Source organism: Trachurus japonicus, chromosome 6 (genome assembly GCF_045865225.1).
Source record: "Trachurus japonicus isolate A0001 chromosome 6, Traja_1.0".
NCBI lineage: Eukaryota > Metazoa > Chordata > Actinopteri > Carangiformes > Carangidae > Trachurus > Trachurus japonicus.
The window spans coordinates 26820289-26843355 of NC_140912.1; the positions used below are offsets into that span (position 1 = coordinate 26820289).

Here is a 23067-nt window from a genome sequence, read left to right on the forward strand (position 1 = left end):
ACGAGCAGCAAATTTCACACATGCGCACAAACATCAACACAGCCACTGGGAGCTACTGCTACAACAAGGCTAAAAACAGAGATCAAATTTATTTTTTCCTAACAACTTTGTCATGTTGCGGCTTCAGGACACTTGGGTCAGTAGTGACGAGCAGTATGGAGGTATCTGGATGTTTCATAGTGTGTGTTTTGGACGATTCAAAAGTGAACTCTATCCGCCGCCATTATATGAAAATCCGTTGCCAGCCGGACCCCCCCTGGAACTCCAAAAGCATTTTGATGACTCAGAAAGTTCTCCAAACCCTTCCTTGGCATGATGGTGAGTAGAAAATTGTTTTTAAAATGAATCCTCCCTACCCCAGCTTTAAACCGTGTGATACTTTCATGTCTTACATAATAACACTTTAATATTTAATCCGACGCACACAGAGGACATGACCTCTGTGTCATCAGTAGCACATACTGTATGACCCTGAGCTTTAGTTACACCATTAAGACTAAGTGTTTTATTTTGTTTATTTGTTCCTCCACCAGGTATTCCCACCCTCGGGAGCCCACCTACTGGAGCAGACAGTCTCTGAGCAGCCCGAGCCCGGTGGAGACGGAGATGGACCTGCTGGTGCTGAGAGAGAGATCCAGGCGGGGGATCCGTAACAACGGCTACGACGTGAGTAAACGGACACTGAAGTCTTCTTTGTAATGTTTTAAGACTCAGGCCTCAGAGCTAAATGCCAGAGAGCAGCGAAGAGTGGAACATGTCAGGAGGACAGGGGGGGGATAAGACGAGTTTTTTTTTTTTTTTTTAAATGTCAGTGATTTAAAGGAAATAGCAGCATAACACTGAAGTTTTAACCAGGACCAAAGATCTGTGGGTTCAAGGATGTGAAGGATTCAGAGAAATCCTCTTCAATCCGGTGCTGTGAAGAATTTTTAAAGTTGGATTGATGCTGTAACAAACTGTGCTCAGCTCAAAACTGACCTCTGACCAGGTGAGTCATACAGAGAAAATGAAATGATGAAACCCTTTCCTCCTCCCAACGGGTCATGTGATGAGGTTGTGTTGAAGAAAAAGCTCCGCCACTTTGTCAAACTGTATCTGTAAAAGAAAATAATCTGCTGAGAGACTTTGTAACTTTAATCCTTTCTTTCCCTCCTTCGCTGTGGCTCTGACACTCTGAGCTCACACCTAGAGGATTAACAAATTACCTCTCAAAACCCTAAAACCTGCACCAAACAGAGAGATAAAGACACGGAGAAGGTAGGAGAGGGGAAGAGGAAGAGGAGGAGGAGGAGGAGGAGGAGGAGGGGAATGACAGAACGATTAGAGAAAGAGCACTTCCTTCATTTTAAAGAGCGAAAGATGGAGAAAGAGAGAAGAAAGACGGAGGGAGCAGGAGATAAAATGGAGACGGAGCGAGTGAGAGTGAACTCTCCCAACGCAGCAGCAGCAGCAGCAGCAGCAGCCGTGCTACCTAGTTGAATGTCAATGACTCTGAATATGATTATAGCCTGTTCATGGATTCAGATGGGAGGCTCGATAGCTGTTAATGGCTTTGGATGCACCAGCACAAGGAGAACAGAGTGTGCGTGTGTGTGCAGGAGCAGGTATCTGCACCTGTGTATGTGTGTGTGTGTGTGTGTGCATTAGCGTTACACTATAGAACGAATCGCCTTGTTGTTTACAACTACTTCAGAGTAGAAAACCAGCATTAGAACAATAGTGACATTTCGCTATACATCTCATTTTCATGTCACTATATCGCCGTTTAGACTAATCTGATGTTTGTAAAGTCTATAAAACCAATGACTGGACAGACATTACTATTTCTGTGTGCACGTTTTTGTTGGTTATCGTAAATTGTCAGGGCTTACCGTTTAACTTTAGCCTACCTGTTTAACTTTAATAACTCTGACTCAATAAACGGTCCATGAAAAAATATTTTTTCCAGCAGATATCTTAGTTACAACATGATTGAGTTAACTGGAGGGTTTTAACAGCTGCCGTCCTGATGTTAGCTTTGTTACCGCCGTTAGCGTTGCTACTACATTAGCTGTCCCTGTCAGCTGAACCACTGATGCTTTAGACACCATGATTCCCCCAAACTGAATAAATACCACACACAGCAACACAAAACACACTCACAGAAATAGTAATGTTTCTTCAATCATTTCAGATTTGTCTAAACGGTGATAGTGGCGTGAAAAACATGATATAGCCTATAGCTAAACTCTTGTTCGTATACTGTTCTCATTCAAATTACGTGCTGGTTTTCTACCCGGAAGTAACGTTAGTTGTAAACAACAAGGCGATTTATGCTGTTATAACCTGTTTTATTCCCTGTTTATGTTTGGGGATGTTGTTCATTTGCTGTAGGTTTGAAGGTGTGTGTGGGTGGGTTACATGCTGTCATTCCGACATCCCACCATTTAGACATACCGCTATTCCGACATGCGAACGTCCCACCATTCCGACAAGGCTTTCTATAAGGAAATGTGCGTTACTCAACAGGTGACTCCCTTCTTTAAGACATGCTGATAGAGGAATACCCACATGGTTGTGTGTAATTACTAGTCTGCCTGTCTAGCCTCTACCTGGTGTTTTTGCTGAACTTAAAGGTGTACAGAAATGGCCGTTTGTCCTGTTTGTCGCCCCGAGTTGTCACGAGTTTCCGCACGAGTTTACCTGAGTGAGGAAAACGAATTTGATTGGTCGTTATCGAGCAGGCGGGATATTCAAAGCTTGGGGCGAGACCGAGCTTCGTGTGTGTGTGTGTCTCTGACGTTTGATTGACGGATGACGGATCCAATATCAGTGGCTGATGAATCGTGAGCAGGCTGACGTATAATCCGTGCGCCTGCATTATCCAATGCGAAAAAAAAACAAAAACATACTTTCATCCCGGATTTAATCAAAAATAGAATTTTGCACAAAGTTTGGCCTACATCGTCTGATAGATGAGTTATTACACTAATTTTATGACCCAGAGTGGGCTTAAATTCAATTTTCTTTTCTGTACAGCTTTAACCAACTCCTTTCTTCATTGCCTAAGCCCAACCAGTGCAAAATCTTTTGGGGAAACAAATACGCTATTAAAGGGATTGTTGGAAAGGCAGGATGTTTAAAAAAAGAAAAAAAAATACCGTCATTCTGACCATAGGAGGTAAAAATTGTCGGACATTTGAGTGTTGCCATTTAGACAATTAGAGCCCTATGTCGGACTGGTGGGATGTCGGAATGGCGGTTGCCCCCCGTGTGGGTGTTAGTGTGTGTGTGTATGCAGTGTGTCTCAGGGCAAGGTAATAATTTAACATCATTTATCAATTTTGAGTGGAGTCCTGTTGTGACGATATGATCAAATTTCATTACCTTATTAAAAGTGTTCGGAGCAAATTTTAATTAAAAACTGACAAAATGGGTTATTGATGTTTTTCGATGTCTGATTAAATTAATAATCGTTCATTATCTTCAGTGTGTTTCAGCAGACGTTTGGCTCATAAAGTGTAATATCTGTCAATGCTGCAAGACGCTTGTTAATGCTGTGATGTCACCAAGCCCAGAGCGTGTGTGTGTGTGTGTGTGTGTGTGTGTGTGTGTGTGTGTGTGTGTGTGTGTGTGTGTGTGTGTGTGTCTACAGGTAGTCATACCACAGGAAGGGAGATTTATTCACATCAGATCAGCATCTCATGTTTGCACAAAAAAAAACACATAGTTTTTGTGCAAACATGAGATGCTGATCTGATGTTTGTTGTCATGACGACATAAATCAAGCAGCTTTGACCTGAGGGGGCCAGCAGACTGAAAAACAAACCAAAAAAGAAAAAACAAGATGTTTTTTTGCACTGCAACAGGTCTTAGTCTGAATAAACCGACTCCTTTTTGTTCAGGTTGGGTTGATTGGTAATAAAAACAGAATCCTGTTGTTCTGTAGATGAATCCTAATTAGATCATTAAACTTGACTTTTGAATAATAAACAGCAAGTTCCCTTTGAAAAATACAATTTAAGAGACAAATAAATAATAAATACATAATGAATCAAACAAAACAAGATTATATTGTGATTGTTGCTTAATCAGATTTAAGATTGAGGTCATTAATAGTTTAGGAAATATATCAGGGTTTGGTGTTGGATGTAAACGTAAGCCCTTAATTAGAAAAAAAGATAAAGGTTAGGCCAAAGATCAACATTAGTTATTATTAGACTGTCATGTCACTTATTATATCCTTAAAATCAGGGACATGGAATATGTTCGGTTTAAGACCCCCCTCCCCCGGGAAACTATCACAGTGTTTAAATAGTAAATATCTTGTCTGATACCTTGGTCAAAGTTATCTGAGAGCTCAAGTGTCTTGGTTTTCCCATTCTTTTGCAGGCTGCTGCTTTGTTAAAAAAACTGTAGAAAACTAAAAATAATACACTGATATTGCTTAAAATATTGTGTTTCATCTTCCACCTGCTTAACTGCTCACACTTAGGGATAGTTAAACATTCTGGCAAATTGGCCCATTGCCGTAATAAATAAATCCACAATAAACGCTCTGGTGGACAAGTTGTGACCTGCACATTCACCACGCTATGAGATAATAACGGAACGATACGAGACAGAGTTGTTTTAGAGGTAAATTCATGCAAAACCGCTGATGCGCGTTCCCGTCAGGGGCAGTTTTTCAGCAAGCAGTCTCTGTCTCTAAAACAACTCTGTCTCGTATCGTTCCGTTATTATCTCATAGCGTGGTGAATGTGCAGGTCACAAATTGTCCACCAGAGCGTTTTGGAGTTGTTGGATTGTGTATTTGATGAGTTTGATGAGGGAAACCAAGAAATCCCATTAGCCTCTATAGTGTAGCTCTGAGCAGCTCGCGGCTCTGCTCCACCGTTCTAAAAATAGCTTGCACCGACAATTAGAGGTAACGAACCTACTGCTACGACTATAGGGATTATGGCAATGGGCCAATGGGCCAATTTGCCAAAATGTTGAACTATCCCTTTAAGAAAAAGAGACACAAACTATATTCCGTGAAGTTGCAGCACTTGTGTTTTCTTAAGTAGCTGAGTGTTGAGCTCTCAGGGCCACCGTAGTTTTTCTGTTACATGGGAGGTAAACACTGTGACTCATTTGACAATCTGCTCGTTGACTGTGACCCTTTAACAGAAATATCGACCAGGGGTGGCCAGACTTTTGCATGCAACTGTAAATTGAGAGTTTGGTGTGACGTATTAGAGTTTGAATTAGAATAGAGTTATTAAGGGTCAGGTTAACAGTCAAAGACGGTTGTTAGTCTCTCCAGATTGTTCAATATGTCTCCAAATAAGGATAAAAATGATAAAACAAGAGAAATTATGATTAGAGATCAGAGTTCAGGGACGTTCATAGACAAGGTGGTCAGAGATTAAACTGTCAGAAACACCTGTCACTGCGCTGTGTCCACTTCCTCAACACTTAACAGACAGGCTGTTGAATACACTCTCCTCCTGCTGACACTTTCCCTCCTTCTCTCTCTCTCTCTCTCTCTCTCTCTCTCTCTCTCTCCCTCTCCGCAGGGCGAGCCGGAGCCGTTTGAGGAGACGAACGTCGACCGGCTGATGAGCTCTCTGGGTTACGGAGGTGGATCCACCGGCACCGGGAACGGCAGCTTGGGGGTGAAAGCTCACCGCGGCTCCGACTCCTCCACACTCAGCTCGCAGCCATCCATTGACGAGGTCCGCACGCAGATGCACATGTTGCTAGGCAACGCCTTCAGTCTGGCACCTCCGGACCACGACCCGCCTTCCCCGCCAACGAAGTAAATTCATGTTTTTTTTTTCCCGGCGATGATTTATTTTCTCCGGCACCACATCTGCATGATTTCCAGTATTGTGCGGCGGCGAATAGAGCGAGCCGCCCTGACGTCTCCGTCTGAACTCTGTGGAAAACAAAACATCCCACACTCAAGCTGTTTTTTTTTTCTACAGAGTGCACTCGGTTTATCTGAAGATCTCTTGCTTCTTTTCTCTTTGTTAACTTTACATAGTATATGTATATATGTTTATTGCTTTTCAAAATTTAAGAAAAACACAGGACAAACAGAAAAAACAATCAAAACAAAAACAAAACAAACCCCTCCCCCCACCCCAAAACAAACAAATAAAACATGAACAGAATCAGCTCATCTCATAAGAAAATAATAAAGGCCACAGTCATTACAATAAACTAAACATATTTAAAGAAAACTGTACAAAGTGAAAAGTAAAATAAGAAGTACGTACACACAGCAAGGTGTTTCACATTGACACATTAGTCTTTTCTTTGAAACAATTGCAGAACAGGGTCCCACATTTTTTTAAACATTTCTTCTCTGTCTTCATTACAGTCTCAGTCTCTCCAGGTGAAGCATATTCGCCATTTCTCTTAGCCACAAATGGGTGCAGTGTCCTCTTTGTTAACTTTTCCCATCTCCTTCCTTCCTCCCAGCAGCCACCACCATCACCACCACCACGCCCACAGCGCCTACAACCCCTCCCACACCAGCCACTACAGCGACGGCGTGACCAGCGCCCCGGGGACCATGAACCACCCGTGTGGCGGCCGGCAGCGGAGCGCGGCCTACGAGGACATGCACCAGTGCAGCCTGCCCAAACCGGTGAGCAAACAGGAAGAAAAACCTCCCTGTAGAGGCATCAACACAACAACTCTTTATTTATCGATCATTTTCATATTTTAGTACAGAGATTGAAAAGGTAAAACAAAAGACAAATGCAAAACACTGAACAATCACATGAATTCGAGGTCCAGGGGTGATCTGTATATCCAAAATATTATACACAACACATCATTCAATGGCCAAATAAGTCATTTCTGCCCAGATCTTTTCGGTGTCGGATTGAGTGAGTCGTTCGCTCTAGGACATGCAATTCTTTTACAATGTTAACAAAAGTATCTGTCGTGGGGCTGTTTTTCTGGAGCCAGCATTTTGTGATGGCCTTTTTACTTACAGCCAGCAAGACCCTAAGAAGATAGATGTCAATTTTACTCGATCCATCCAGCATATTTCCAAGATAGAGAGTTATGAATGATACATTGATGTTGTTGTCATTGTTGATGTTGTTGTCATTAATGTTGGTATTGTCGCTGTTTGTATTGTTCTTTTCCTGTCTTGTCTTGTGCTCTTAACTGGACCTAGAGTCTGTACAATACATTTTTTATCTATCTATCTAACTATATTGAAACACAGAACCTTTAAAATGATTTTTGCCACTTGTCTCTGGAATAAAATATGGACTTCTGCTTGGGAGTTCTAACAAAACGAATTAGGTTTTTACCAACAAAAGCCCAGGAGTTGTTGGAGGATGACTGGGTTTCTCGGCGTTCAGCCACATGTCCTCTGTTATTCAACTCTTTTTCCGAAGCTATGAAGTTAATTTGTCCAAGGTTTTAGAAATCAGTGAAGGATGATGAGATTTGGGAAACACGTTCACCTTGGGGATAAAAAAATTGCATTAACTGATTAAATTTAGCCACTTCAGAGCCGCCATCACAGTGTGTGAGAGCATGTGACCGACATGTGATCCCCTCATGAGGTCCTTGTGGCCACACAGGAAGTGTCGGTGTCGAGCAGGAACAGAGAAACATTAGGATTCGCTCGGTGTTTGCACCTGGGCGTTCGTGTCCACCTGATAAATGGAGGTTCTCTGTTCGCTCTCATTTTCTCCACAAAACTCTTGTGGGAAATAATTTGGCTCTTCAGCTGCTCCACTGCCTCCATCTGCACCACCTCCTCCTCTCTAACTCTCTAACTCTGTCAGCCATTTGGTGCTGCGCCGGTGACACACACACACACACACACACACATGGTGGCTTTTAAAGCTTTTCAGCCGCTGAGAGCAGTGGGAGAGAACCAAAACAATGAAGCTACAGGTCATAAAACCAAAACAGCTGAGCTGAGAGGCTCTAAAACACACTGCGTAATGATTCTCTGTGGGTTCTCCTCTCACCAGCATCATCGTATTACCCACTGCTACAGAAAACAACGTCGAACGAGGCCTGATGTTGCTGCTAAAAAGGTTCAAGGTCATTTACAAACACTGATATTTAGATTCTTACAGTAGCAGGAGTGGGCAAACTTTTTGGATATGGGGCCACAATGAGTTTAAATTCGAGAGACGGGCTGGGGCCAGTATATCAGATGGATGGAGAGTGTTTGTGTGAACTTTTAAATGGATAGTGGATAGGGATATTTATAATCTCTATAGTCATAGCAGTAGGTTTATTACCTTTAATTATCGGTGCATGTTGTTTTGAGATCGGCGGGGCAGAGACGTGAGCTGCTCAGTGAACACAATGGAGGTGAACGGTACAGGTCCCCTGTCCCTCATCAGACTCATCAAATACACAATCCAACAACTCCACAACGCTCTGGTGGACAAGTTGTTTTCGTAATTGCAGCCAGAACTACATCCAGACACGGCTGCTGGGCGGAGTGATTTCAAAAGCGCAAGTAGTTTTGAGTATTTGCTTCATGTGTCGTAATGTTACATAATTATTAGGGCTGTCAAACGATTAATTTTTTTAATCGCGATTAATCGCATTTTTTCCATAATTAACTCGCGATTAATCTCTATTAAAAATATTATATATGGCGCTTTGGACTTTCAACCCTCCAAAGTGTTATAATCTCTAGACAAACAACTTTTAGACCAGACCTAGCAGGCCTAGTACCTAATCATAACACATGATGCATGAAACTCACACAGAATTGAAACGAATTGCATCCAGTGGAAATTGCCCTTTACTTTGCTACGCCTCTGCCTGGCCATGTGCATTTGTTGACAACAGAAGCCGTCAAAAAATCAATACATTGCCACGTGCATTTGTTGACAACCGACGATGTCAAAAAAATCAATACATGGCCATGTGCATTTGTTGACAACAAAGCCGTCAAAAAATCAATGGATAGAGCTGTGGATATATGTTAGACTGTGTATATTTGTGTAGCAACCAACTTGAAGGTGCCTTACCGCCACCTACTGGACTGGAGGTCCCACACTCCAGTCCTCCAGTCCAGCAGACAGAGGACAAAATGGGCCGCGATTAACCACGATTAAAAAATTTAATCGCGTTAATTTTTTTAATTAATCTAATCGCGATTAACGCGTTAACTCTGACAGCCCTAATAATTATACATGATTATTTCATAGTGTGGTGAATGTGCAGGTCACAACTTGTCCACCAGAGCGTTTTGGAGTTGTTGGATTGTGTATTTGATGAGTTTGATGAGGCACAGGGGACCTGTACCGTTCACCTCCATTGTGTTCACTGAGGAGCTCACGTCTCTGCCCCGCCGATCTCAAAACAACATGCACCAATAATTAAAGGTAATGAACCTACTGCTATGACTATAGGGATTATGGTGATAGGTGAAATTTGCCAAAATGTTGAACTATCCCTTTAAACACATTAGTAGTAGAGAGGGTTGTGAAAGTTGTATTATGAACAAACTCTCACTACGCTGTCACTGTGTGATCAAAACACACTTTGACATGTTTTCACACAGACTTTGGACCCTGAAAGAAGCTACTGTGTGTGTGTGTGAGAGGGAGAGCAGCTTCACACAGATTAAAGAGACACTGAGGACTGAACACCCGCCAGTAAATAACGTCTCCTTGTGCTGCTTGATTTGTGTGTGTGTGTGTGTGTGTGTGTGTGTGTGTGTGTGTGTGTTAGATCCTCCATGTCCTGCTCTAATCAGACAACTCTTCGATTCCTCCGGCCAGGACACTCTGGTTTATTGTTGCTTCATCTTATGTCTGTTTTTTTTGGGCTTTGGCTTTGGCTCAAGGTCATGTTGCCTATTCTGTTTCTTAACACTGTTGAGTCCAGATGCTCGTCACACACACACACACACACACACACAAACACAAACACACACACCAGCTCTAAATTATATTTGTGCTTCCTTTCCTGCAGGGTTTCCGGTTCACTCAGCTTCCAGATATGGGCATCGGTTCGCCCCCGCCGCTGATCCCCTCCAGACCAGGACCGCCACCTGGGACCTCGCTACGACGGTACCACCCACACTCACACAGATATAGACTCAACACACACACACACAGATAAATAGACGCTCAAATCAGAACATAATATATTTATAAAAATGTAAATAATGACAATAAAAAACAAGGAACACCGTGTTCTCTCAGTGAGACGGAAGTAAATGATCTTACTGTATGTGGAGATCAAATATTTCTCATAAAGCATTTCTGTATCACTTCTCAGCCAATCACAACGCACGAAAAAAGCATCATAATATTAATGGACACCATTCGTACCCGCTGCCCTCCACAGCCGCTCTCTGCCAGTGTCTCTCGCCCCCTCTCCCCCTCTCCCCCTCTCTCCCTCTCTGGCCCAGATGTTCGTCAGCGTTGTTTGAAGCAGGAAGCTTCTTCATTTAAATGCTGTTGCTGTGTGCACCGTGTTGCTGGGCACTTTAGCACTGCAGAGGGTGATTGACTGCTCTGCTGGGTCTTTCTTTTTTTTTCTTTAGAGGTCGCAGCGAGGAGCATGTTCGCCATCTAGTGGATAAACACAGGAAATAACTGTTAAACAGCTGCTGCCAGATGTGATGTGCAGGAGGAAACAGTCAGAAACACTCCAACTTATCTGATTGAATGCAAATATAATGTAGATACGTTCATTTTAATTAGATATAATTAGGATTTTTTTTTAAATTTATTTTTATTAAGGTTCAATCAGGGCACATATTGTCCTTTACATATGGTTTCCACAGAACCATGCATTTTGCTGTAGCATAAGCTACTCAACAGTTATGAATAAACATAACAAAGCAAGTAACAGCTTACAAACATACATATACATAAACACATAAATACACCACCAGAGTCATCCATGTTATGTCACTCAGTGAGGGATATTGAAGCTCAGTCCAGAGGGATCCACAGCATCAGAAACTGGTTGCCATACCCTTGTAAAACCCTCCAAGTTATCATGAAGGCTATAAGTCAATTTTTCCAAAGGGATTATACTCATTACCTCTTTGTACCAATCGTCCAATGTAGGAGTGTCTTTATGAATCCAGAACTTAAGAATAGTTTTTCGTGCCATATGTAAGAGTATTCTGATGAGTTTTGCGTTGTGGTCGTTCCTTGCGCTCGAGACCTTGGCCGCCAGAATACACTGAAGAGGTGATAGGTCCAAGTTATGTCCAATCAAAGATAATTAGGATTTTTGACATAATTCTCCAATTATTGTTAATTTCATTTTAAATTTTAAATGATTCCTGCTTTAAAACCAGAGTTTAAATGTTTCAGTATTTAATCACTCAGCTGGTCAAACACCAGCTCCTCTGTGGCCTCGGGCAGGACGACGAGCGCAGCCCGTTAAAACCTCGTTAGTATTCACTGCGAGGCGTCGGTGTGCACAGAGGCGTGCGCGGCCCCCGAGCGCCGGCAGTGACATCATCCGTCCGCCGGCCCTTTACTGTCACTTAGCTCGGTGTGAGAGTCGACAAAATTAGAAATAATAGTCTGTGCCTCGGAGCGGGGCGGCTGGTGGAGCGTGTGTCATTAGGGATTTTTTAGTTTTTGACTAAGTGACACAGGTTGGTCGAGTTCAACCTGTGGCCCGTTGCCTTGGTGACAGTGATGAGGTCACTCTGAGAGACCGTTTTAAAAAGCAAATACAGCTGAAATTTCAGCTTAAGTCATAAAAAACATATTACATCTTCAGTCCTGTTCCTCTCACTTGAGAAACACTGTGAAAATAACACCCACTTCTGTTCTTTTAAACAATAGGAAAGCATTTGTGTGTGTGTGTGTGTGTGTGTGTGTGTGTGTGTGTGTGTGTGTGTGTGTGTGTGTGTGTGTGTGTGTGTGCCCTCGTGTCTTCCTGTCTAGACTATTAGGGCTGAGTGTAAGCTCATTTTTATCATATAGAGACTTATGAATGGTCTCACTACAGAGTAAATCAGCAAACTACTCATGTCTTCTGCCTCTAACGTCGTCTGGATTATGTTCTGATGCATCTTTTCTTTTTTGAAGCACTTTCTAACTTCATAAATCTAATTTACTGTACTTAGAAAATCTGGGTTTGACCTTTAGTTTTGGCTTGTTGATATTCGTCCACCTCGCTGCAGTGGAACAGCTGGAATTAACAAAAGTTTCCTCTACCCATGAAATCTGAGAACAATAATCGGTAACCCTTTAATTCACAGGCCGTTAATTACATGATAATGTCAACAAATAGCCAATAAAAAACGGTCAATTTCATAGTAATGTTGAGAATTATAGCCAAGAAATAACGATTGATTGTGTAAAAAATAGCCCAGAAATAATTGATTGTAAATGACAATTACAAGGACTTGGTGGAGAAAAATTCTGGCCTTTCCCAAAAAATTGAAAGCATGTAAAGCATGTGTAATCTTTTGCCTTTATGAAAACATGACATCACAATGAAATTGACCGTTATTCCTAGGATATTTCTTGACATTATCACGTAATTAGCAGCCTGTAAATGAAAGGGTTACTAATTATTGTTCTCAGATTTCCGTCTGTTCCACTGCAGCGAGGTGGACGAACATCAACAAGCCAAAACTAAAGGTCAAACCCAGATTTTCTAAGTAAGTTAGATTTATGAAGTTAGAAAGTGCTTCAAAAAAGAAAAGATGCATTAGCACATAATCCAGACGACGTTAGAGGCAGAAGACATGAGAAGTTTGCTGATTTATTACTTATTTCATCTTGACATTATCACGTAATGAACGGCCTGTAAATTAAAGGGTTACCCAATAATCAATGAACGGTGTATTGATGACAGTCTCTCCGTCTCCAGCTCCACCCCTGACGTCAGCCTGAAGCCGCGGGTGTCGGAGGCCTCGGACCTCCAGGCTCAGCAGCACAACGGCGGCGCCCCCTACCTGCCGCTGTCCAGGACACCGTTCCCCGCTGTTACCGTCGACCAGTCCATCAGCACCTACTCAGGTGAAGTTTACTCCCTAATAATATTCAAAAAATGTTCAAGGAAAGAGAGGGGAGATATGAGCTAAGAAGGAAACTCAACTTAAAACAACCAAGAGAAAAATACTACATTAAAAAGCATGTGTATTTCTGTGGCAGGACTAAAACTGTGGAATAGCTTGACAGAGGATCTCAAACAATGCAAAAACATTACACAATTTAAAAATAGATTAAAACATAGTATGATAGAAAGCTATAAACAGGATTGATTAATTGGGTGATGAGTGCAACTATAATGCTGTTAAATTATTTGTTTATTTATTTTATTTTTTGGCTTCATTTGTTAATTATTGGATACTTGTTTCTTTCTATGACTCTGAAACCATAAAGAGCTCTAATGGATTTAATGGAATATTGAATTAGCGTCAGCCTACACCTTTTCGATCTATTTATGAACTAGTTGAACGAATGATGGTATTATGGAAGGTTGACTGACTCCGTCTTTTCCTCTCCTCCGCCTCACAGGAAACCCAATAACAGCCGTCTACGCGATATCATCCAACCGCCCGGGTTACTCGGACTACTTCGTCATGTCGCCGCCGTCCTCGTACCGGAGCCCGTCCTGGATGTCCTACCCACCGGAGCCAGAGGACCTGCCGAGGCAGTGGAACGACACACCGGTGAGACTCACACACACACACACACACACTGAGAGAGGAGTGTTTCTCCAGTGTGTGAAGCAGCTAATCTCATCTCCTCTCTCTCTCTCTCTCCGTCTCTTCTTCTCTTCACAGAACTCACGTCACCTTGAAACCATCTGCTGAAGCCGTCGTCTACCTGCGACACTGAGTGGAGGCTCGGTGAGTCGGCTCGTCTCTCTGCTGCTGCTGTCACATGTTGTCATGTTTGCGCAGCGATGAAGGGATTTCCTGCAACTTGTCGCTTGTTTGCAAATGTCATTTTACAAGGTTATTGATATTTATTATACCCAAAGACAGTGGAAGCTGGGAGCCTGTAGAGAGACAAACTGTCGACTGTAGGAGTCATGTTTAAAAAATATTAGATTAAAACGTAAAGATGAACTGAAAATAATCAACATTTTCCTTAGATTTGACTGTATCGTAGACTCAGGGAGGGTTACTGACTCCTTACTAAGGCTGCCACCCGTCCCATATAAAACAGAGGGTTGGTGTGTGTTTCCCATATTGATGCCAGAAAGTGAAGAGTAAGAATCTGTTAAAATGCAGGGCTGAGTGTCAGTGGGTTTGTGGGTCTGTGGATCAGCTCGGTCCCCGGTGACACGTCTGACCTGAATACTCATGATTCAAGAAGTTTACTGTCACACAGACGAGGACCAGGCACCGCGCTCTTGTTGAGCAGGTGCCCTATATGCAGAGGCTACAGTCCTCACCATGTCATTCCCACTCTCTCTGCCTCCCGATTTCCTGTCTATCTCTACTGCCCTGTCAATGAAAGGAAAAAAGCCCCCCCAAATAATTTGGTGACAATTTATTTGATGTCTGTAACGCATTATAACCATACTTATAATGACTTATAATGCCGTTATACCACTGTATAACTATAGTTATAAACACTCATAAATGATCATAAAGCTATATAACAATAATCATAACACACTTTAAGCATTTTATCATGACTTATAAGATCAGGTATTATAATACATTATAATTGTTACTCACTGACAATGTCCACATCGATAATGCATTATAGATATAGTTATAATGTGTTATAATTGGCTTATGAACGTATATAACTATCATTATAAACACTCATAAATTATCATAAGGCTTTATAACAATAAGCATAACACATTATAGAGCATTATAACTCTATTATAATACTTGACCTTATAAGCCATTACAAAATGCTCTATAATGTGTTATGCTTATTGTTATAAAGTCTTATGATAATTTATGAGTGTTTATAACTATAGTTATACAGGGCTATAATTGCATTATAACTCATTATACTGTAAGTTTGGTTATGATGCGTTACAGAGATAGGCGTCAAATAAAGTGTTACCAATAATTTTTAAAAAACAGCAACAAAGAAAAACAAAACAAATCAGGGTTTAGCTCAGTGGGTAGAGCAGGCGCCGGCCCTTTGCAGCGTGCCATTCCCCCTCTCTCCGTCTCAACCTGTCAATTAAAGGAAAAAAGAAATGATCGTCCACTGACTCGTCCTGGTCTCTTTGTCCCTGCAGGTGTCTCTTTGGATGGTAGAGGACTTCCTCCTCCTCTTCTTCTTCTTCTACTTCTTCTTCTTCTTCCTCCTCTTCACTGAAGACTATCTGGAGCTTTATCACCGTTATCCCTCCCCTCCCCACCAGTGGACCTCCCCCCCCTCTCCCTTCTTCACATTACGTCCGGCTGCTGTCCCTCTGTCCACTGGTTGTCTCCTCGCTCTCCTTTCACCTGCAGCTCAGAGTTTCTCCTCCTCCTCCTCCTTCGCCCCGTGAAGCTCGTTCACCGGCTCCAGACTCAACATCCTCCTCCTCCGTCTCTTTAGCCAGCGCAGAGCTTCAGCTACTCCTCCCTCTCTCCCCTTCCTTCTCTTTCTCTCTATCTGTATTCTCTCTGCTCCCTGAGCCCCCGGCCTCACCGGCCCCTTACTGGCCCCTCGGGGCCCCTAAGTCACTATCTCTCTAGTAGACTGCCTCTTCTGTAGTGACCACCACTGTACAGCCAGAGGCCCCTCACGCTGCTGAACTGAGCTGAAGCTGAAGCTGAAGCTGTGTGAAGCTGCGCTGTGCCTCCCTCTCTGTGGGTGAGCGCGGCTCAGAGTGAACGTGCAGCGCAGCGCGACGATTCCTCGGCCCCAGCGATCATCGGCCCAGCACACGGTGGCGCTATCAGAACAGCTGTGCTCCAGCCGTGGCCAGTAGTCTGCTCCTCTGGACTGGACTGGACTGGACTGGACTTGTTCCTGAGTCCGCTCTGAAGCCAGGAATGCTGGACTGACTTAAAACTGTGTTTTCTTTTTTTGTTTTTGTTTTTTGTTTTGTTTTTTTGATGAATCCAAATTCCTATGTAAACCTTCTACAGCTGGTTAATATGTGTATTTTAAACTTAAGTGACAAACAAAAAAAAAACATCTAAGGAAAAAGGAAAAAAAAAAAATCTTGTCTTGAGCTGTCTCAATTTCAGTTTTTGGATATTTGTGTGGTTTTGTCTTTTACTTTTGTGCATTGATTATTATTATCAATGGATTACTGTACAAAAAAAAAAGATGTAGTGAGTGTTTCTCTTTCACTCACCTTTATTTCAAGGCAAAAAAATAATTTAATTCTTTGAAGCAGAGAAAATGGCGGCTTAGTTTGTCTGTGGTAACGATGGCATTTCTGTACTTTTAAAAACAAAATGACTTCATTTACCTTTTTCCTTCATCAGATTCAGCAACGAAAAACAAGAATTAGTCACAATGTTCTGTCCATCATCTGATTATGAAGTTTTGTCTGCGAAACATTAGGCCGACCTGAGTCAGACCGACACTGAAATCCAACGCGTGTGCAGCTCTTTGACAGACATAAACACTCAGCAATGTGACGAGTTGGATCAGAAGTGTTTCCTCTGTTGTTTGACTCGGGTCTGTTTCAGTCGTGTGAACACACCAGTATTCTTAGAAAAAACACTTCTTTTACTTGAAAGGTGTCTCTACTGTAAAACCGAACTTTTGACTTCTGGTTACGTTTTGGTGGAAAGAGGGATGAACACGCGGTCACACTGGAAATTATGGTATAGTACTGTTTGCTGGGCTTGGACGAGCCGTGTATGTAACAATTAAATTATTACTGTATTACTGTATATAGCAGATGATTTAACAAAGAGATTTATGCAAGTTGTGCGGGAGGGAAACTTTGCTTGACGTTGTTCTGATGCCATTTTTCTTTCTTTCTTTCTTTCTTTTTTGGTTTCTCAGTGTTTTTACAAAGGACTGTTTTTGTGAACCGTTCTGACGGACGCACACATTTCAATCTCATCCGGATCATCACACAAAAATATTACTGAAAACATACAACAACAACAAAAAAGGAACAGGTGGAGAGTTCAGAGCGACATGTAGAGCAAGATCTAACAGTATCCTTTATGTTTAAACCTAATATAGTGTTATAGTCAAAACGATGTAAATTTTACTACAAAGAATGTCACAGTCTAAATTATATTTACCCTCATTTTTTCTGAGGACAAGTGGAAATCTTATGAGCACACTGTACGATAGGCTTCTCATCATTTAGATGGTACCAAAGGAGATTATAGCCATATATTAACTTCACCAAGTGGACGTCTAAACAGAGAAGACATACAGTGTTGTGTTAAAAGTGGCAAATGATACCAAATGAGAGTTTATTAGAGATGAAATGATGAAGCAGAACAGAGATAGTATAGATAGAAATGTAAAAAAAAAAATACAGTAGTTAAGAGTAGTTTGAACTGAAATGAGCACTTTTTCTAAAAAAAAATAATAATTAAAGAGCCCAAACTGAGACGACAAGAGAAAAGAGCAGGATCAATGCAAAAAAAAAAAAAAAAATGCTGTTGTATAGCATGAAATATTCTGATTCAATAAACGTACGAAACATTTCAGAAATGCAAAGTACATCATCAGTACGAATCTGTTTGTGCAAAATCAGATTTAAAAACAAACCAGCTAAAATGACGACACCTGTTTTTGACCAGTAGACAGAGCTGTAGCTGCAGACAGGACGTGTGCACAGTTTTGTTTTAAGGGAATCTGAAGGTTATAGTACGACTTGGAAGAGAAACGTGGATTAAACAATAAGACACACATAGGATTTACACATGGGGAACATTTTTAAAGCCAGATTTTGATATTTTAAGTCTTGAATGCATCTTGAATTTGACTCTTTCAGGATAATAAAAACGTAAATATACCAGCTTTGACAACAACAACAAGAGATAGTTGTATAAGAAGAGAAAATATATTTTAAAAATGGAAATTACAGAGGAAATGTGAGAAAGAAGCTTTTAGGACTATTTCGGGTGGCTGGTCAAAAGACATTTCTCAGTAGGGGTGGGGCTGATCAGAGGGACCATCCATGTCTCGACATTTATGGCTTCGAATACAAATTTAAAGGAAGTATCAACTTTTAAAATATAAATGCAAATACTTCATTTAATATTGTTTAACTATGTGTCAAATGATGCCTGTAGAGTTTGTTGCAGATTCCTTTTCTTTTCTAAATCCAGGTCTGCACACGATGATGTTAAATATTCAATGTGGACATTTTGAAAGGAAAAAAACTGAAGGTTAACAGGTTTGAGATGACAGTGAAGTTTGGTTTTTGATCATAACCATTGTATTTTAAATCATACTCGGTGTATAAACCCATGTTTGGTTTCAAGAGAAAACGCTTCCACTCATGTTGACCATTTTATCTGACTCCATTTTGAAGAGGGCGGGGTCGTTGGTGGTGGGCGGGGTTTGTTTTTTTCAGCAGTAAAAAAACTGAGGGAGACTTGATGCTATGCTATAAGTTGATGTGCAATGTTTGTGCTTTTACACGGGTAGCGGCGAGATGCTTTTATTGACGACGGACTCTGGGGTGGACCGACTGTCAGTAGTTATTTTTCTGCCGTTTGAGCCATGTTTCACGATGCCGCGGTGTCGTCATGGCGGCGCTGATGATGTCACACTGTCGTCACTCGGGCGTCGATGAGGTCACAGTGACGACAACTATGAATGCTGTTGGATGTAGTTATGCAGAAAAAAAAATGGTGAATTTAAAACAATAAAGACAATAAATTTGTGAAAACAAACATGTTGATTTGTCAGATGTGTGATTGATTGATTGATTGATTGATTGATTGATTGATTGTGAACTACTCCATATGTGATGTGTTACAGTATATATCCACTAGAGGGAGCCAGACACATGCAGTGCAGGCTTGAAGCTGCAGTCAGTGCTTGTAAAACTGTAATCAAAAGTACTTGTCTGTTCCTATTTGTATGTGTGTGTGTCTTTTTTTTCTGCAGGCAAAAGAAATTCATTCATTCATTTAGAGGTGAAGCAGTCGAACGATGAATAAAACATGTTTGAAGAATCATTTCTGTCCCTGAGATGAAAGCTGAGCCGCCTCCTGTCAGTGACCTTGACTCTTCAGATGCAGGCAAACTGTTGGTGAACAGGAGGAGATGTGGCCGCGGTGGCGAAGGGCTCTGTGAATTAAAAACAGACACGGACATGAATCACAGGACAGATTATCCTGCTTTTCATGGCTTCAGTTGTAACATTAAGAATACTATGTCACTTTGAAACATGACTTTTATTTTCTGCATTGAATTTTTGAATATTTTTGTCTCACTGTGCTCAGGATACGGCAAAGGAAGCTTCACAGGCTTCAGTGTTAAAGTGTTAAGTGGAATATTTCCATGCAACACGAAACAGGAGACGGGAAGTCGCTTCATCATCACAGACTAATAAAACAAGTACTAATTACATAGTAAACAAGTAAGTAAACATCATTTTAAACACTAATATACAGCAGAAAACAGTTGTTTTCTATGCAATAAAACTCATAGTGGGATAATGGGGTATTTGAGGCATCTGAGTTTCTCTGCTCTTTGTTTTGGTGTCCAGTCTGGTAGCGTGAACGTTAGTGCTTGTTAAACCACTGGCCCACACAGTTTACAAAGATGTAATGACATCCCACACACAAGAAAATTAAACAAAAACCAACCCTTAAAGGGATAGTTCAACATTTTGGCAAATTGTCCCATTGCCATAATTGCTATAGTCATAGCAGTAGGTCCGTTACCTTTAATTGTCGGTGCAAGCTATTTTTAGAACGGCGGAGCAGAGCCGTGAGCTGCTCAGAGCTACGCTACAGAGGCTAATGGGATTTCTTGGTTTCCCTCATCAAACTCATCAAATCCACCATCCAACAACTCCAAAACGCTCTGGTGGACAAGTTGTGACCTGCACATTCACCACGCTATGAGATAATAACAGAACGTTACGAGACAAAGTCGTTTTCGAGGTAAATTCATGCATAACAGCCGATGCACGTTGTCTTCAGGGGCAGTTTTTCAGCAAGCAGTCTCTGTATTTACCTCTAAAACAACTCAGTCTCGTACAACTTGTCCACCAGAGCGTTTTGGAGTTGTTGGATTGTGTATTTGATGAGGGAAACCAAGAAATCCCATTAGCCTCCGTAGAATAGCTCTGAGCAGCTTGCGGCTGCGCTCAGCCGTTCTAAAAATAGCTTGCAAAAGTTGCAAAGTTTTCACCAGCTCCGTGAGTGTCGTTCTTGCAACAAGTCAAAGACTGAACTTCTTTCCCAGTTCAACTCTGGAGTCAACACTGGTCTGGTTTTACAGAGAAGGAGCGACCTATGAGGAGCTACAAGGCTCCAAGTTTGACTGGGAACTGGCTCAGATCTCCTCCACATGTCAATAAACTGACCTCTACATAATGTTACACACCTGTTTTCATTGATGACCAGTATAATAATGTTAGCTTTGTTACTGTTCACCAGTATTATTATACTATCGAACAGTTGTGGATCCATGGGAAAGACTTTTGTGACACAGAAAATCAAAATATTGTTCCTGATGATCTGCAGGAACACGGATTTGCTCTATTATTGAGATGAACTTTGCCAGTTTATCAGACTTCCCTCGTATTGCCTTATCTGGGGGGGTCAGGGGGCTCATTTGCACTGTGTGAAATGAAGCTCTACATGATGTAAAGGGCTTTGGAAAGCTTTGATGGGCTCTGTGTAAACACCAAACGCCCGCCTTTGTGCTTGCTCAGGTGTCCTGTGTTTGTGATATTCTTCATCCTGTCTTGGCCTCGGTCAGCTCGTCTCTCCACCGCTAATCCCCTGCTCTCTCACGCGGGAGGTTGATGTTATACTCAGCTAAAACCCGCCAGATTTCGCCCAGAACAGCATCTTTTGACCAACCGTTTCCCAGCAGCTGTGTATGTGTATGTGTATGTGTATGTGTATGTGTACGTGTATGTGTACGTGTATGTGTATGTGTATGTGTATGTGTATGTGTATGTGTATATGTATGTGTATGTGTGAGATTCGTGTTCGACAGTGCTGCCTCAGCGCTCTGCACCTCAGTACGGCCGGTGTAATGAGTGCTATTTAACGGCTCTTCACCACACTATCTGTGTGCGGTTGAGTGTGTCTGTGTGTGCTTAATTTCTCTAGCCAGTAATTAATGGCTAATCTCTCTAAGTCAAACAAATGGGGAATAAAGAGAGTGGGCAACTGAGCTGAAGATCAGAGCGCGATTTCAGGGCTTACACTGCTCGGAGGAATTAGATCCACACAAACACACGGATTCACACTCTCAGTTCAGACTCAGTTCAGTGAGTATGTGAGCACACACAACAGCAATAACCCCCCAGATGGTTGTTCGGTGTTGTCTGAGTCAAGCCTGTGTCAAGTCCAGCTTTCATTTTCCTGTGCAGGGCTTTCTCACATTTACCACCGACAAGCGGTTTCCCTCTCCCTGCTGCTGCTGCTGCTGTTGTTTAATAAGAGAGAAAGGGAGAGAGACAAACAGACAGAAAGGGAGAGGGGTGAAGAGGGACATAAAGAGTGAGAGATGGAGGGCAGGAGGAAAAGAAAGAGACAAGAGGAGAGAGGGCTCTGTTTAGCCGACATTAATTAAGTTTGGGCAGGCTCTCTAGGGATCAATTATGAAAGTCTTATCTGCTAATAAGAAAAAGAAGACGCCATAATTACAGTTGCAGGATAGAAGAGGAGGGCAAAACCAGGTTTGGTAGCACGGTGGCTTGAATTTTAGGATGCATTATTCTAAGTATTATGTCCTTATTAGTTTAGCTTAGCTGCAATCCCATCACGGGTATGGGGAGAAGTGGCCGCTGGATATATAACTGAGACTAGATGATGCTAAAATAGGCAGGTTTCCTTCTGCAGGAGCAGGTAAACAAAGGTCACCCCTTCAGTATTTGGGAAAATATGGTAGAAAACAGTTTATGATTCACTGTAAATGGACAAAATAGGGACTGTTTGCATTATTTTTAGAACAACCAATAAGAAAAGTCCTACACTCAGCCGACCAATGACGTATCTTCATCGTTCGGTCAACTCTATCACTCACTCACTCAGCCAGTCACAAACATTTGCAGATGTTGCACAAATGAGACTTCGATGACTGATACCACTCCCATCCCTATGGTAAATAATGTAAAACAAAATAATAATTAGCTCGCTGTGACGGTTACACATAACTGTGTTAGTTTAGGTGCACGTTACACAGATAGGCTACAATGTGTTATTTGAAATTCATGGGACATTGTTGTAAAATGAAGACAGTAGGGGGAAAAAAATCAGAAGTTGCAGAAAATTAAATTGCAAATGTCATTGCTCACCAAAAAGTAACAACTCATCACTGATCAATCAGATTCCTGTGAACTCAATAATAATCTCCACTCCACCTCTATCCAACTCCACACACACCCTCACTCCTCCTCACTCTCAGCCTGTGTGTAGACTGTTCAAGCAACAGTCTGATCAGATTCTCCTCTGGCGCTGCCCTGAGGGACACACACACACACACACACACACACACACACACACACACACACACACACACACACACACACACACAGCGGTGCACTCAATCCAGGTAAATACTCCAATGCTACTAGTTTGTTCTGCAAGAAAGTAGCCATGGGGTTTAAAACTGTGTAGCTACTCTATGAGGACCTGACCACAAAGGCTAAAGTTTCTCTGTTCCCCTCACCAGCACCATCAGCCTGGGCTGGGGGCTTCTCTTCCCTCCTTCTGACCAGCTCAGGCTTGTGAGTTTTAAAAAAGAAAGAAAGAAAGAAAAGTCAGGGGAGTCTAACAACGCCCTTTCACATAATAATTGTACAGGTGGTTCAGTGTACAGTTGTAAAGGTTTAGGTCACCCACTTCACCTGTCAGTCAACTTCATTGGGGCAGACGTCGGACTCGAACCCGCGCCGCTACAGTTCAGATTACACCTGACCTCCACATCTGTCGCGAAGGCCTACAGTAGGCTACGTACTATACATTGGAAACTCTTCCGTCAGATTGTAATGGACGGGTGAGAAGAACGTGCGTGATTACGTCTT

General features: G+C 42.0%; 1 protein-coding gene and 1 long non-coding RNA gene across 4 annotated transcripts in view; one reads left to right on the forward strand and one right to left on the reverse strand.

Moving 5' to 3' along the window:
- Window positions 1-16450, forward strand: part of kiaa1549la (KIAA1549-like a) — a 138392-nt gene extending 121942 nt beyond the window's left edge. The window contains exons 16-23 of one of the 3 annotated variants that reach the window (XM_085780071.1): window positions 534-666; window positions 5541-5782; window positions 6451-6619; window positions 9943-10040; window positions 12823-12971; window positions 13473-13627; window positions 13742-13807; window positions 15172-16450. In XM_085780071.1, the coding sequence (XP_085636197.1) occupies window positions 534-666; window positions 5541-5782; window positions 6451-6619; window positions 9943-10040; window positions 12823-12971; window positions 13473-13627; window positions 13742-13771 (976 nt within the window). In that variant the 3' untranslated portion in view covers window positions 13772-13807; window positions 15172-16450. The remainder of the gene's footprint in view (window positions 1-533; window positions 667-5540; window positions 5783-6450; window positions 6620-9942; window positions 10041-12822; window positions 12972-13472; window positions 13628-13741; window positions 13808-15171) is intronic. The other 2 variants (XM_085780070.1, XM_085780072.1) reach the window with 2 other exon arrangements.
- A 2601-nt stretch (window positions 16451-19051) lies between these two features.
- On the reverse strand, window positions 19052-22969 carry LOC146986303 (uncharacterized). Its single transcript, XR_015036025.1, has 3 exons — window positions 22891-22969; window positions 22681-22767; window positions 19052-19145 (listed from the first exon to the last, which is right to left on the reverse strand). It is a non-coding gene; the product is annotated as an uncharacterized LOC146986303 (long non-coding RNA).
- Between the last annotated feature and the right edge of the window lie 98 nt (window positions 22970-23067).